We start from the raw sequence: 16,891 nt of genomic DNA, 5'->3' as shown, positions 1-16,891 counted from the left end.
ATTGTTTATATCTCTCAATCCTCACTATTTCTCGCAAATGCAAGTTTATCTCAGAATTCTGACTTTTTTCTCGCAATTGTTTATATCTCGCAATTTTGACTTTCTTTTTTCTCGCAATTGCGAGTTTTTATCTCACAATTCTGACTTTTTTGAGTCAGAAAAAAGATAAAAAGTTGCAATTAACTTTTTTTTTTTTTAATTCAGTGGCGGAAACAAGCTTCCATAGTTTTCTAGGCGGTTAGTAAGATTTGAATGTTGTTGTTTTTTTGTTTTTTTTTGAAAAATATATTAAAAGCATATATACTGAATATATACTTTTATTCAGCAAGGATGCATTAAATTGTTCAAAAGTGACAGTAAAGACATTTATAATGGTACAAATGGTTTCTGTTTCAAATAGATGCTGTTCTTTTACAATATTAAATGTTAAATTTAAAATATATTAAAATAGTCATTTTATATTGTAATAATATTTCACAATATAACTGTTTTTACTCTGTTCAAATAAATGCAGCCTTGTTGAGCATAAGAGACACTTTCAAAAGTGTTAAAAAAATCTTACCAACCCCAAACTTTTGAATGGTATTGTACAATAATTGAACTCCAAACCTTCTGATTTTGTTTGACTCTTTTAACAGGTCAATCACGCACGGACTCGCGATTTTGACTGTTGTCTAGCTGTGCCGTTGATCACAGAGGCCGGAGAGCATCTGCAGCTGGTCATTAGCAGAAACCCTCTCGCTCAGAAACACATTTGGCCACCTAAAGACTGTCAGGACCCTTCTGGACTGTCCGTGGTTTCTGCACAAAACGCAAGAAGAGTTGACCTCTGATTCCCAAAAAATGAGCAACACAAACACAGAGCACAACTTTTTCAATTTTTTCCACACAAAATGTTCTCTCTCACCCTCACAAGAGACACATTAGCACTATTATTTTAATATTTATTTATTTGATCATTTTCAAGCTAAGTTCAATGTTTTTGTCACAAGTTAGGATCCACTGCTGCTTTTTATGCTTTCAACAAGCCACAAAACAAGTGTATTTGAACACTCACAGAGGCACGTGAGTTGTATGTTCACCTTAGTTACACAAAACATGTCAAGTTCATCTTCATACACGCCACTTTTGTTTCTATTATAAATAAATGACACTCATTTAGTTTCTCCTGTCAGCACAAACTCTTTGATCTGCAGGTTTTTACAAAACACAAAGAGAAACTTCAAGCCATGTGTCGTCTGTTTCGACAGATCAAAACCATGACAGTTTGACAATCGATTTTTTTAAACACTGATGATGAAAAGCTCAGTGTTTCTTTCCCTCTTGAAGTCTTGACGTGAATGTTTCAGGTGCATGTGATGCAGTGATGTCTTTTGTGTACCGCAAGGCGTTTTACGAGGATTTTATGGCTTTACGTCCTGATACAATCCAGGAATAAATTCTGATTTTAAGTGATCTAAAGTCCTTCAAAGGAGCTTATTTTAAGTGTGACTTTTAAAAGGAGATCCTTCTCTGTATATCCTCTATTCTGTGTACAAACCCCCTTTTCCTGGATGTTATGTAGAATGTCATGAATAAGATGTACATTTAATATTCTTGGGTTTGAAATGATCATTTCCTTTTTTTAAAGAAAATAAAGGATAAAAACCAAAGTGTATGTAACTGTGTCTGTGGTAAGAATATAAGCTGAAGCGTCTCTTTCTTTGTGTCGTTCCACCGTGTGTGTCTGTCAGGATGCCGTTCAGGGGTTTTGATAGCATAGGCAGTGTTGGCACAGGTGGAGATGAGCTGTCCCACACCTCACCGCGCTGTCAGATACTGGAAGCCAAAGCCACTTGACACAACTCCTATTTTAGTCCAAGCAAGGGTGGTTTCTGATTTGAGGAAATGTGATGCCTAATGCAGGACACTTTTAGATGTCACAGACCCCCAAATATGATCATTCTCATGCGAGGGACCCCCCATCCTCAAATTTAACAGCTGTATATTTTCACGTATAAAGACCCAATTAATACAGTGAATAATTAAAATTATAGATGTGTAAAATGTTTCGTTTCTGTTACATCAATGCGTTTTCTACACACTGTAGTACTGTACTGTTAAGGTATTTTATTCATTTATCAAATTATTTTAATCAAATGTATTTAAATTTGAATCTTTTTTTATATTTTAATTTTAGTTGCTTAATTTAACTTTTATTTTTTTACATTACATTTTTACTCTGCTTTTCTTATTTTTATTTAAATCAAGTTTTATTTAGTTTCATTGAATGTATTTATGTATTTAATCAAACATTTTTATTTTTTATTTAAATAGAATGATTTTATTGTAATCTAATGTATCAATTTATTATTTAAATAATCATTTTTTTATTTTAATAAAATTAATATTTTTTTTGTATATTTTTCCCCTTAAAGGCACAATATGTAAGATTTTTATATTAAAATATCCAAAAACCACTTGCACAGTGTTATATATTTCGTTCAGCTGTGTACTATGAAGTATTTCAGCACTTGCGAGTAGTTTGGTAGAATGAAATGTCTTCATTCCTTAATATCCCCTGGGACTCGCGTGTGTCACTGATATCTGTCTTTCATTAGCAATCGCGCCCGCGATTCTCGGCCACGCCCTGCTTTATACCACAGTCATGTTAAAAACATGAATGCATTCACTCATTCATAAACATTATTTCCCCATAAACATTATTAGATTCATCAGAATGATGACAAGTTCCATGATTCCACGCTCATTCACTGCGTCATCAATCTACGCCTTTGTTATTGTTTTGAAGAGTTTAGCGTCCCCTAGCGTCGAAAAAATACATATTGTGCCTTTAATTTTCTACTCCCTTGTACATATTCATTCTGTTACTGTATTTCAGTACATTTTCATGTTTTGTACATATCAGAGTATATACAATTCAAATATATTTTAATACTTTTTATGTTAATATTATTATATATAATCTATATTTTAATATAAAATATCAATTTATTATTTAAATATTGTATATTTTAATACAATTTTATTTAGTTAGTTTTTTTGTATATTTTTCCCCTTAATTTTCCATTACCTTGTGGCCCCCTACATTTTTAATTTTGTACTGTTAACAAGCAAAATCACTTAAGGAAAGAAGAAAACAGAAAAAAAAGACAAACAGAAACACAAGCGCTACAACTGACTTCAGCCACAGCCTTAGATGAAATCAACTGAAGATAAAAGATCTCTCCAGAGGATTGAACAACTCCACAAACAGCATTACTGCTTCACATATTACTAACCAGTCAGACTTTATTTCTGTCATTCATCTACAGAAGTTCTTATTGAGAATTAACAGAGGTTTAACGCTCATGTTTGTTTCATTTGTAATCACCATAATGGTGATCAGTGTTTCCATTAGTTGGGCTCTTAACTCTTATAATATGCTTGTCTTCTCTGGCTGCTGTGACAGTGTGTTTGTCAAACATATTTGCAATAGCAAAAAAAGTTGAAACAAGATAGTGATTTAGTCATTTTATTCAAATGACTAGAAGATAGTCATTTAAATAATAATTGTGTTGTGTAATACATTTGAAATTCAAACCCTATTTTATTACACAAGATCACACTGTATTACAGAAATTAGTTTGAAGATTGAAAAAAAAAAAAAAAAAAACATGAACAGAAAACAGTAAACTACCATGACAAACACAGATATGAGCAATCAGCGTATGAATCTCTACAATGGTGACAACAAAATATTCAGACAATCAGATCAAATCTAAAAAAATAAAAGCAAATAGAATTAAAGAAAATAATAGGACAATTCAGCTGCATAATTTATTAATGCTGTGGTGCATGCTGGGAGTTTTGTACTATTGTTCCCAGCATGCATTGCGGCATGACACTTTTGATTGTGACCATTGTTGAGATTCATGTGCTGATTTTTGATGTCTTTGTGTGTCATCTTAGAATAGTTATATATATATATTTTTTTTTTAAATATATGTTACATGATCACATGTTGAAGTAATAGGGTTTATAATGTAAATGTATTACACATTTGTGTGTGTGTGTTCGGAAAGTTGCAGTGACAGAAACAATGAATGACAAATTTTTAAAAGTGGATTCGGGTGACATTTGAGCTGATCCGTGCATCACTAACAAACACACTGTCACAGCAGCCAGCAAAGACAAACATATTATAAGAGTTAATAGTCCAACTAATGGAAACACTGATCACCATTATGGTGACTACAAATGAAATAAACGTGTTAAACTTCTGTTAATTCTCAATAAGAACTTCTGTAGATGAATGACAGAAATAAAGTCAGTCTGGATAGTAATATGTAAAGCTGTAATGCTGTTTTTGGAGATGTTTAACCCTCCTCTGCTGAGATCTGGAGAGATTAAATGTATTTTATCTTCAGTTGATTTCATCTAAGGCTGTGGCTGAAGTCAGTTGTAGCTCTTGTGTTTCTGTTCGTCTCTTTTGTCTCTTCGGTGATTTTGCTTGTTAACAGGCTTGTTAATGCTAAGATGATTCTATAAATAATATATAAAGATTTTGTGGCTCAGATAAGGTCCAGTTCTGGTTTATTTCTTTGCTCTTGACTGACATGTGGCATTGCTATGGCCTGCTTGTGGCTCAGATCTGGTAAACAGGAGCGGTCCGCCCAAGTGCCATCATTCCACGCCACATCATTGCGTGGCAAATGTGGGCTGGATCCGGGCCGGCACAAAGTTGCTGTCTGTTTGGAACTCATTTATAGAGTTATTTTTTATTAAAAATAGTGATTAAACACTTCAGTGCCCCCCAAAGGCACCATTTTAGGTAGCCTATATAAAGGGATGGATTGTGTGTGTGTGTCTTGGTGGTCACCAATACTACAATGATATAAATAATTTAATGAATAATGCCTATTTTACTACTCTTTAAACCAATCAATAAAAATGTTTACTTTTTTTCGTAATTTGAATATGGAAGGCGGTCTGGCGAAAGCTAGATATTTTTCTTCATAACTTGTTAAATATGGATATATTTTACACAAACACATTGCTTCACTTCAGAAGGCCTTTATTAACCCCCCGGAGCCATGTGGAGTACACGTTTGTGATGGATGGATGTGGATGGAAGCCCTTTCTTCAGCTCATACTTGTTGATCCTCGCTCACTGACATCATAAAGCTCAGATGCGTCAGGATATTTATTAATATAACTCTGATTGTGTTCATCAGAAAGAAGAAAGTCATATACACCTATGATGGCTTGAGGGTGAGTAAAGCTTGGGCTAATTTTCATTTGAAAGTGAACTAATCCTTTAAATATTATACAATATATTCATAAATAGGCATTATACTTATTGTTCAACAGAATTTTACAAAGAATATTTAGTTTAAGTTATGGGAGTATAAATGATTTTAAAAATGTGGCTAAAATGTTGTAATGTGAACTGCCAAACAAGCTTTCTGTTTTCAATGAATTTAAATCCCCAAACGGGCGACATATGCTGTGAGATACAAACATTAAAATCAAAAATAAAAGGTAATGTTTTTAAAATAAAATCATGGAATTGTATTATTGGTGTCCCAAGAAGATAGAAAATAGCAATAAAATAATTTTCTATTGTCTCTTTATGGCCTCGCCCTTTTTAGGGTTGAGACACCAGATTTCACTGTCATAATCACACATGATTTATCAGCCACTTCAACTGATATTGCAAGTTTAATGTTTGATTTATATATATATATATATATATATATATATAAAAGAATTCAATTGGGGTTCACTGATTGAACCTCCACATCCCGGTCTGGTCTGGTTGTCCAGAATATCAAAAAGTAAGAAACACATTTCTGAACAGACTTGACACAACACATACCAAGATTGGACATTTTTATTTTGTCTGAAAGATGCAATATGCATCTAGAACGGTGTCTGTCACAAAACTACTTTGGTTTTACAATTTTTGTTTGTTTTTGTTTAATCAAGTTACAGCAAAATGTGAATGAAAAATTTCATCTTGAATTTCCTGTTTTCATCATGTTACAGTATTTTCCAGCTGAAATTATAATAAAAAATGGACAAAGCCAGTTGTTTACAAATATTGCACACTGCAAGTTGCATTTAGGCTGACAACTAATCAACGTTTAAATATAAATTTCTGAATACAATCAGAAAAAAATATATATAGGCAAATGACCAATCACATCAGGTACAGTATAAAATGGTTAAATACAAAAAGGCAGATTTTAGATCAATGAAAATACTACAAATGAGCAAACACTTGCTTAGTGAACAGATTGGTGGGAATAGGACAGAGGGTATAGCTAAATCTAGAAGGGTTCGGGGTCATAGGTCAGGTCTGGCTGCATCCAAAATCGCATACTCTCTTGAGAAGGTAGTTATTTTGATTAAGCACTTACTTTGTGAGTGTTAAAAGTATGTTCTATATATGTAATCTGGACGTACTACTACATTTGCCATGTTGTCATTATCATGTGACCTACCAGCGTCAGTTTGTCGCTTCACTGCCATTAACAAATACTCTCCCGTGACCTCATGGGATAGTAAAAGTGTCCATCGTATGCACATCTTGCAGTAGTATTGAAGAATGCGATTTCAGACGCAGCCCTGATGTGTACAAAGACATTGGGGTCAGAAAGGGTCGTGTTTATGGATGGTCAAAGGTAAAGGACACATTATGAGGGGCAGTTCTTTGCTGTTGGTGATTAGCTTGAATATTTATTTAGACGTTTTAAGGCTAAAGAAACAATCTCATTCTTAGACCAGAGAGGGAAATGGCAGTGTCTCTGTTCAAGGACGTAAAGCCCAGGTTTCCTGCGCTCATTCTGAAAGCTGATGGCTTTATGATGATGAGCGGTTTGGCTATGCTGAATCTTGTGATATACAGCGGTCTCCAAAAGTCTGAAACGTGTGGGAATCAAAATGTAATTGGAATTTTTTTGTTGTTTTCCCCAAAATCCTCAAACTATTTCTAGGTCACTAATCAAATGCAAGTTAACTAGTGACATTGATCATGTGACTCTTTGTACATTGAAGCATAAGGTGCTTATTCTCAAGTTTTGTTCATGTCAGCAATTCTTATGCTGATCAGGGGCAGTGATTTGGGGGCCCAAAGCAATTCCAGGTATGGGGCCCCAACACACCAAGGCTTACTTAAAAGGTCAAATACTCAAATGTCAAATGGATTTATATAGGCTTCTGGGTATTTGTTGGGGACCCTTGGGCCCTAAGCGACAGCTTACCTCGCTTATTGGTTAAGTCCGCCCCTGATGCTGATAGTATAATTCATAATGAAAACAATCTAATAAATATACACAAATTTTTTTTTGTAAAACCAGTATCTGTGCATACCAGGGGTGTCCAAAGTCAGGCCCGCAGGCCAATTACAGACAAATACGGGCCTTGTCTATTAAAATATATGTGGCCTGCCACATAATTTACAAATCATGCAGTTTTACACTGTCAACACAAGGTGACCGCACTAGTTTTTAGGCCAGGGAAACATTAAACGCGCCAAAAGCGGAACCAGACAGCGCTATTTCTTTGAACAGCCATCATGACAAATTGGGTCCTCCCTCGAAATCGGGTCTCCCCAAACTGATTATTCTAAGTATATATGAATGATATTAACTTAAAATACCCATACAGCTTACTATATAATGCGTAAGAAAACAAATGAGTGCATAATAAAACCAACTGAACATAATTCATTAATAAATAATAATTATAATAGACTATTAAATGAATAATTTAACTTTTTTTTTATTTATAACTGAAATATTTGCACATTTAACACTTAATTTAACACATAATTACATTAAAGATGACTGTGAATACAGGTAGGGTAAGTTCAAATGCCTGTATAAACTAAGCTATCAGGCTAATTGGGTATCTGTATGCTATGCTAGTACATAAGCTAACCAATACAGACATAAATGGTCAAATGTAGTTAAAACAGCATTTATCATAACATGATTTTGTAGGTAACAATTTTACCCTTTTTTATTTTTTGTGATAATGAAAATAAAATTACATCTGCGTCCCAACTCAAGCTACTGCTACTGTCAAATGTGCTTTTCCAAGAGACAAAACATGTAATTAATAATAATTAGTTGATCTCTTAAATGTTAGTCTATGAATATATATACCCATATGTTTCTTGAGAATATCCCGGACGAGCCCCCAGGTGTTAGATTAATGTGTATATATATATATGGGTCATTGACGTATAAGGTTTTTAAAAGTGTAAAAAAACAGAAGTTTTATCAAGTGTAAATAATGAGATTATGTAGTTTTTTAATCAATTAACACTGCTTTTGTTATTTTTTACAAGATGGACAAAATTTGTCACCAAAAAAGTCATTCGGTTTAACCAAAAATTCAATTTTACCGAATGACACTTTTGGTGATATTTTCAAACAATGCTAACAGGCTGATATCTAGCTATCTAGCAAAAGGACAATCAAATATTTTATATTTAGTACGTTTTTAAAATATTACAACATTTTCCATGTTTTATAGCGGTTGTACTGAATGACCTGTTGTTTTGGGACATGCGTATGAGGCAAGTGAAAACATGAATTTTTCAAATTGTTAAAAGATAGTTAGTTCCTTTGCTTCACAGGCCGTGTGGTCCTTTGCAGGTGTTTGAATGATGTCACATCCTGTCACATGATATTGACTGCATGACTTGATCCAAAATGGTCCCTTTATATTGGTTACTCCGAATGACATCAATGAAATTCATTTTTCTGGACATTCTTTCTCATAACAAAGCGACGACTTCTACACATAATTTTAATACCATTTTGCACTATGTTGATATATGATGTTATAAAATAAAAAATATATACATTTATTACATTTTAAGATATTTTAATCACAAATGAAATGGCTGTATTGGCCTTTGGACGGTTAAACCGAATGACCTTTTGACACTTCAAAATCTTTAAAATACCTTTTTATGTAGCAAAATATAATTAAAACCTTTTGGATTCAATAAAAGAGATCTAGTTGTACTACCTTACATACTTTGGATGTCATATCTTTGTTTTTATTATTATTAAGGCCTTTGGACAAAAGAAATGACCCATCACGTCATCAAACCTGGTCCCCGTTCAAAAAAGTCTGGACACCCCTGATGTATACAATACCAAATGATTAAAATATGATTGAATTCTTGAAAAAAGTAGAAATTCCCTGAAGTTAATAGTTTTTATTATAGAGGGGGAAGTAGAAAAGTTTTAAGATTTAAGAAAATGTTAAATAAAATTAAAATGAAAGATATACATATAGAAACATTTTGACTTGTATAGTCTCAGACTTTCGGAGCGCGCTGTACATGAAGAGCTAGTAAAGTGCTGCCAAACGACTCTGCGTGGTGATGATAATCATCAGCTCTTGGATCAGCTTACAGCGAATGACGTTTATAATAGTGCACCAAATGATACTTATATCAGTGAACACAGCTGCCTACAGTGTTAAATGAACTCAGTGGCTCAATGTGTGCGATGGCAGTGATCACTATAGTTCAAGGAGAGACCGAAAGGACAGAGCGTTAAGGTTATGTCTTATGTGTGAGTGTGCATGACTGTGCACAGCGTCCGCCCCAAAGCGGAGGTACATTCATTTTTCTTCAAGACAAAGAACATTTAAGAACCTCATCGTACAAGAGTTACTGCCACAACCACTGACGGACGGAGCTAAATGTCACATTTAGTTCGCTGCTGTTTTAAGTTTATCCTAAAAATGAATTAAAACTCGCTCTCTCTGCTGATGGATTGTGTCCTAACCAGGCGCAACACGATTTCCACAACAAAACTCCTCTTAGAAAGTAAAATGCAATACGAATATCGGGAGCATGATTTTGGACCAATGGGATTTCGCTGTGGGCGGGGCTACCCAGAGTGACAGCACCGAAATTGACAGCAAAATCTCTCAAAACTCTGACTGATATGATAGTAATAGTAAAGCGATGAGTGGTAAATCGTGTGTCGCTCCTGATTAGGACACGGTTTAATGTGAAACAGTGCACTACAGATTAAACAAACCGCCCCACACGGCTAAAGCTCACATCAGGTTATTACAATATCAGCATTAATGCTAATACCAGTGATTACAATCAGAATACAAATCCTACATGGCAAAAAAAGATATATATCGATATAAGATCATTTCGTAAAAATGCACTAGTGCAGAGCGAGAGAGAGGAACAGAGGGGAAGGGAGAGGGACAACACAGGAAAACGGGATCTCCCATAGGAGAGGACAGGAGCAGGAGAATATGGAAATCTCTCTCAGAGAGTCTCACATAGTAGTTTCTACGATGGTGTGGGTGTGTTTGGTGAAGGCGTGGATGCCGTTGGGGTCCAGAGGGTGAAGCAGCTCGCTGTTCTTCAGGCTGTACTCCTTCGGACGAGAGCTCGCGCCTCCTTTAACGGGCGCCGCCACCGCTTTGATCCGCTAAACACAGTAATTTGAGTTCATTGTAAGACTGTTATAAAAATAAAGAATTTAACATGATAGCTGATCATTATTTTTATGTTGTGGCCTAGAATTTAAATGATGGATATTATAAATCAATTTTAAAATGTATTTTTTTGGTCTTGATTTAGTGTGAACAACATTCACACTATGTGAACAAAGTAATACATTTTTCATAAATTAAAATCCTCAAATAATAGGATGTGTGTGTGGGGGGGGGGGTATTGTATACAATACCAAATGATTAAAATCTGAATTTCTTGAAAAAAGTAGAAATTCCCTGATTTTAACAGTGTTATACATTTCTTATCAAGAGGAATAAAATAAATAAAAGTGAAAATAAATAAGAATAAAAAGGCTTAAAAAGTTATTTTAATATATCCTTTAAAACTGGAACGATAACTTAATACGTAATATTATAATAAATGTATAAGTCTGAATTCATTTTTTTCTTAAAAAGTGAAAATATTAATAAAATAAAAATAAATAAAAATAAAAAGCCTTAAGTTATAATATTTTATAAATACTTTTATATAAATAAATTACTTGTTATATTTTATACATTATTTTCCATAAATTATTTGTGTGATTGTATTTAAGAAAAAGTTAAATAAAATAAAAATAAAAAATAAATAAAAATGAAAGTAAATAAGGATAAAAAGTCTTAAGTTATCCTTTTAAACTGGAATGATAATTTAATATGTAATATTATATTAAATGTAATATAATAAATGTATAAGTTTCAATTAAACTTTTTCTTAAAAAGTTACAATTTTAATAAAATAAAAATAAATGTAAATAAAAAGCCTTAAGTTATATTTTATAAATACTTTTATATAAATAAATTACTTTTTTATATCTTATAAATTATTTTCCATAAATTATTTGTGATTAGATTTAAGAAAATGTTAAATAAAATAAAAATAAAGATAAATAAAAATGAAAATTAATAAGAATAAAAAGCCTTAAGTTATTTTAATATATCCTTTAAAATTAGAATGATAATTTACAAAAAACAGTCAATGTATACAATAAAATACAAAATTGAATTAAAATATGACTGATACATTTATTTTCTTGAAAAAAAAGAAGTAGAAATTCAGATATTTTTATACATTTATTATAAAGGGAAAGTAGAAAAGTCTGAATTATTTTTTCTTAAAAAGTGAAAATATTAATAAAATTAAAATAAAAAATAAATGAAAATAAAAGCCCTTAAGATATAACAGTTTATAAATGCTTTTTATATAAATAACTTTTTTATATTTTATAAATTATTTTCCATAAATTACTTGTGTGATATGTTATTTTTTTTAAATCACATTACTTTATATTTATATATATAATATAATATATAATTTCTACAAATGTTTTTCTATAAAAACATTAAATTCTTTAAAATCATCCTAGGGGACACAAAGGTTTCTCTAAGTTCATCATAAATATATTGTACTTTCCTAATAAAAAAATATGATCAATAATGCGGGTAGACGTGTATGCTGCTTTGCATTCATTAATTATTAAACATTATTAAATCAGCCCTGACGTGTTTTATATACAGTAAATGATCTCACCTCTATCAGGGAGCCGTCTGATTGGATGATTTTGATGACGACCATCATCGGGATGCAAATCATAGAAGCCAGTGCAAGAGCCCAACCCAATCCAACGGACCAATCAGGATACTTGTAAAGCTTGTTATAGGTGAGCGGCTTGTACTTCACCAGTGAAAAGACAAAACAACCCTGAAACAGAAAGATGGGATTAGTCACAACCTCTTGCTGCTGGCCATATTTCTCAAGCACAAACTGCGATCGCTCACTCACCACACAAAGGACGGGTGTGATCAGCATCCAGCTCCATTTCATCCAGCTGTTGGGTCTGTAGCCGATCATGTCCTCTATAGCATCGTAGAAATTATCAGCCCCTACAAATGTACACATGCAGTCGAGATCATTAGCAACAGTGCATCTCAACTTCTAGAGCTTAATTGATATTTTGTTTGCCAAAAGGTTTTTCCCAACAATCAGCACTGAAAAACATGCTGATTTCATGTGGGACTCAAAAGAGAGATCTGATATAAGCCCAGAGGACTGATGTGATTATATAAGACTAAATGAGATTATATAAGATTAATCTCAGCAAACACTGTTAGACTGTTGATTGAGCAACCTTAAATGAGCTTAATGCAAAGATCATAAGACGCATGAGCTCAGTATTTACGCTGTAAACACAAGTGAGCATCTGTTTTTAAAGAGACAGACACCCGAATAATAAGTAGAGCATACAGTGTGTGTGTATGTGATTGTTTATAGTGTGGTGTTTGATCACATGACTCTTAAAAGGTCACATTCACACTCAAGTACCTTTTAACCTCAGTGATTTTGTCAAGTCAAGTCAAGTCAAGTCACCTTTATTTATATAACGCTTTTTACAATGCAGATTGTGTCAAAGCAGCTTTACAGTGATAACTGGTATATAATTTTGGCTGCACAGCAGCTCTTAAACAAAATGCTGTCAATGTAGGCAGATGCAAAGCACTGTTGAATATCAAATGTCAAATGTCAAGTGTCCCCAACTAAGCAAGCCAAAGGCGACAGCGGTAAGGAACTCCAACAGGTGACATCAGGTGGCAAATAGGTGTTAAAATGGAGAAAAAACCTTGGGAGAAACCAGGCTTGTGATGATTTGTATATCCGAGTATGTGATGCATAACATGTCCATGAGCTCTTTTAGGTATCAACTAGTGATGTCAATCGATTACATTTTTTTTACTAATTAATCGTTCATTTTTTCTGTGATTAGTTGTGATTAATCGTGATTAAAACAAGGTCACATTCAGACTCAAGTACCTTTTAACCTCAGTGGTTTTGTGATTTGTATATGAGTATGTGATGCATAACATGTCCATGAGCTCTTTTATGGATCAACTAGTGATGTCAATCAATTAAAAAAAATTAACTAATTAATCACCCATTTTTTCTGTAATTAATCGCGATTAATCACGATTAAAACACTGGCGTTTTTAATACTTTTATATTGTAATAATTTCACATTTACTCTCCAAATTAAATTAGTAAAAAAAAATACTAGTTGCACATTTTTTTCTGTAATTAATTGCGATTAATCACGATTAATTGCGATTAATTGTGAATAATCACAATTAAAACAAGGTCACATTCACACTCAAGTACCTGAGTATCTGAGTATGTGATGCATAACATGTCCATGAGCTCTTTTATGTATCAACTAGTGCTGTCAATCGATTAAAAAAAATTAACTAATTAATCACTCATTTTTTCTGTAATTAATTGTGATTCATTGCGATTAATCACGATTAAAACAAGGTCACATTCACACTCAAGTACCTTTTAACCTCAGTGATTTTGTCAAGTCAAGTCAAGTCACCTTTATTTATATAGCGCTTTTTACAATGCAGATTGTGTCAAAGCAGCTTTACAGTGATAACTGGTATATAATTTTGGCTGCACAGCAGCTCTTAAACAAAATGCTGTCAATGTAGGCAGATGCAAAGCACTGTTGAATGTCAAATGTCAAGTGTCCCCAACTAAGCAAGCCAAAGGCGACAGCGGTAAGGAACTCCAACAGGTGACATCAGGTGGCAAACAGGTGTTAAAATGGAGAAAAAACCTTGGGAGAAACCAGGCTTGTGATGATTTGTATATCCGAGTATGTGATGCATAACATGTCCATGAGCTCTTTTAGGTATCAACTAGTGATGTCAATCGATTACATTTTTTTTTACTAATTAATCGTTCATTTTTTCTGTGATTAGTTGTGATTAATCGTGATTAAAACAAGGTCACATTCAGACTCAAGTACCTTTTAACCTCAGTGGTTTTGTGATTTGTATATGAGTATGTGATGCATAACATGTCCATGAGCTCTTTTATGTATCAACTAGTGATGTCAATCAATTAAAAAAAATTAACTAATTAATCACCCATTTTTTCTGTAATTAATCGCGATTAATCACGATTAAAACATTGGCGTTTTTTATTACTTTTATATTGTAATAATTTCACATTTACTCTTCAAATTAAATTAGTAAAAAAAAATACTAGTTGCACATTTTTTTCTGTAATTAATTGCGATTAATCACGATTAATTGCGATTAATTGTGAATAATCACAATTAAAACGAGGTCACATTCACACTCAAGTACCTGAGTATCTGAGTATGTGATGCATAACATGTCCATGAGTTCTTTTATGTATCAACTAGTGCTGTCAATCGATTAAAAAAAATTAACTAATTAATCACTCATTTTTTCTGTAATTAATTGTGATTCATTGCGATTAATCACGATTAAAACAAGGTCACATTCACACTCAAGTACCTTTTATCCTCAGTGATTTTGTGATGATTTGTATATCTGAGTATGTGATGCATAACATGTCCATGAGCTCTTTTATGGATCAACTAGTGATGTCAATCGATTAAAAAAAATTAACTAATTAATCACACATTTTAATCGCGATTAAAAACATTGGAGTTTTTAATATTTTTATATTGTAATAATTTCACATTTAGTCTCCAAATCAATGTAAAAAACCACTTAAAGACAGTATATTTTAAATATTTGTTTAATGGCATCTTTTTATGAATGAAGGCCAGTATCACTCAAATGTCTGTCTCTATGAAATTGATTTTTTTAAACATTAATTGACATTCAACATTACAGTAAAACTGAAAGCTATCAATTTCAACATTTATTAGGCTTTGAAAAAATAACAACTTTTAATTTAATGAACTTAAAACAATCTTCACATAAACCCATTACAATAAATGTCATATTTACCTGTGGAAATATACAGAAATTGAATAAAGTTATCAAACACTTTACAGTCTTCACTGCATAAATTATACATTAAATATAGATTAATCCTCATTAAAGCTACAATTTTCTCTGTTACCTTTGTTCTTTGATGAACATTAATGACAGACATCACAGCAACTGGTTTATTAGGCTACTGTCACTTTAAGAGCTGCCGCTGCCAAACATGATGCTGATCTCATTTCCTCACTCTTTAAGTTCATTTAAGACTGCTCTTATGAGGATACTCGACAAAACGGGCATTTTGGCATAATTCTGTGTGTTATTGTTTGTTCAAGCGCGAAAGAGAACTCGATACTGGCGCGTCTTTCTGTGTCACACACACGACATTCTCGTTTGTCTTGTTTACTTAAGCATTGTTTACTGAAACCTCGTGTAGTGTGTATTTACCGTAAACCCAGGCTACTGCAACACATTCAAAGAATGCAACCCAGAGAAGGCACACACCGCTGGCGGCGTAGTAGTCAAACAACTGGAAGACGTACATGCCACCCTGAGAGAGAGAGAGAGACATATGGACATTCAGCATTCAGCTGCTGCCGGAGGGGTGAAATCCATACCGTGAACACACTCCTCTTACTTTAGTGACCATGGTGAGTCCCAGCAGGTAACTGATGACGCAGATAACAGCGATGAAGATTTCTCTCCGGTATCCCTTCCTTAGGAGGGATGGGTACAGGTCCACCAGCGAGGTGATCTGACCCTCCACTTCTACAAACTGATGGGAGAACACACACACACACACGATGGAATTGAATTAGTAAGCACATTGTTTGTATACTGTTATAGTATTTATTAATATTTCCTTTTTTTTGTTTGTTTGTTTTTTATATATATTTTTTTATATTACAATTTTATTTTTAATAATTATTATAATAATAATTTTTTGTAATTATTTATATTTCTATATATATATATATATTTTTTTTTTTTTTCTGTATAATTTATTTATATTTCAGTTTAGTACTTTAACTTCAACTTTGTTTGAGTCTGTTTTTTTTCTGTTTTCATTTTAATTATTTTTTAGTAATTTTGTTATGGGCTTTGGCAATTTTTATTACTTTTTAAAAAAAAAATCTATTTAGCTTTATTTATATTTCAGTTTTAGTAAGTTTAGTACTTCAACTTTCAACTTATTTTCAACTTCAACTTAAGTTGATTTCAGTTAATTTACTTATATTTTCTGTTTTTATTTTAATTTTATTTTTAGCAATTTTGTTAGGAGCTTTTGCCATTTTTTTTTTAAATTTCTATTTAGCTTTATTTATATTTCAGTTTGGTACTTTTAGTATTTCAACTTAAACTTATTAGTTTGAGTCTGTTTGTTTATTTATTTTATATTTTCTGTTTTCATTTTAATTTTATTTTTAGTCATTTTTTATGGGCTTTTGCCATTTTTATTACTTTTTAAAAAATATTTCTATTTAGCTTTATTTATATTTCAGTTTTAGTAAGTTTAGTACTTCAACTTAAATTTATTTATTTCAGTTAATTTACTTATATTTTCTGTTTTCATTTTAATTTTAGTAATTGTGTGTGATTTTGC

General features: G+C 32.4%; 2 protein-coding genes across 2 annotated transcripts in view; one reads left to right on the top strand and one right to left on the bottom strand.

Annotated features, from left to right (window-relative positions):
- grip2a (glutamate receptor interacting protein 2a) overlaps positions 1-1,657 on the top strand; it is a 44,369-nt gene extending 42,712 nt beyond the window's left edge. The window contains exon 24 of the mRNA XM_051904012.1: positions 639-1,657. Within this exon, the coding sequence (XP_051759972.1) occupies positions 639-833 (195 nt within the window). The 3' untranslated portion in view covers positions 834-1,657. The remainder of the gene's footprint in view (positions 1-638) is intronic.
- A 4,204-nt stretch (positions 1,658-5,861) lies between these two features.
- slc6a6a (solute carrier family 6 member 6a) overlaps positions 5,862-16,891 on the bottom strand; it is a 28,690-nt gene continuing 17,660 nt past the window's right edge. The window contains exons 10-14 of the mRNA XM_051901973.1: positions 15,926-16,063; positions 15,736-15,838; positions 12,314-12,414; positions 12,062-12,232; positions 5,862-10,466 (exon numbers count right to left, since the gene is read on the bottom strand). Coding sequence (XP_051757933.1) covers positions 10,311-10,466; positions 12,062-12,232; positions 12,314-12,414; positions 15,736-15,838; positions 15,926-16,063 — 669 coding nt within the window. The 3' untranslated portion in view covers positions 5,862-10,310. The remainder of the gene's footprint in view (positions 10,467-12,061; positions 12,233-12,313; positions 12,415-15,735; positions 15,839-15,925; positions 16,064-16,891) is intronic.

Source organism: Ctenopharyngodon idella, chromosome 8 (assembly GCF_019924925.1).
Source record: "Ctenopharyngodon idella isolate HZGC_01 chromosome 8, HZGC01, whole genome shotgun sequence".
NCBI classification, from domain to species: Eukaryota; Metazoa; Chordata; class Actinopteri; order Cypriniformes; family Xenocyprididae; genus Ctenopharyngodon; species Ctenopharyngodon idella.
Note: the sequence above shows the minus strand (reverse complement) of the source record. Positions and strands in the feature narration are given on the sequence as shown.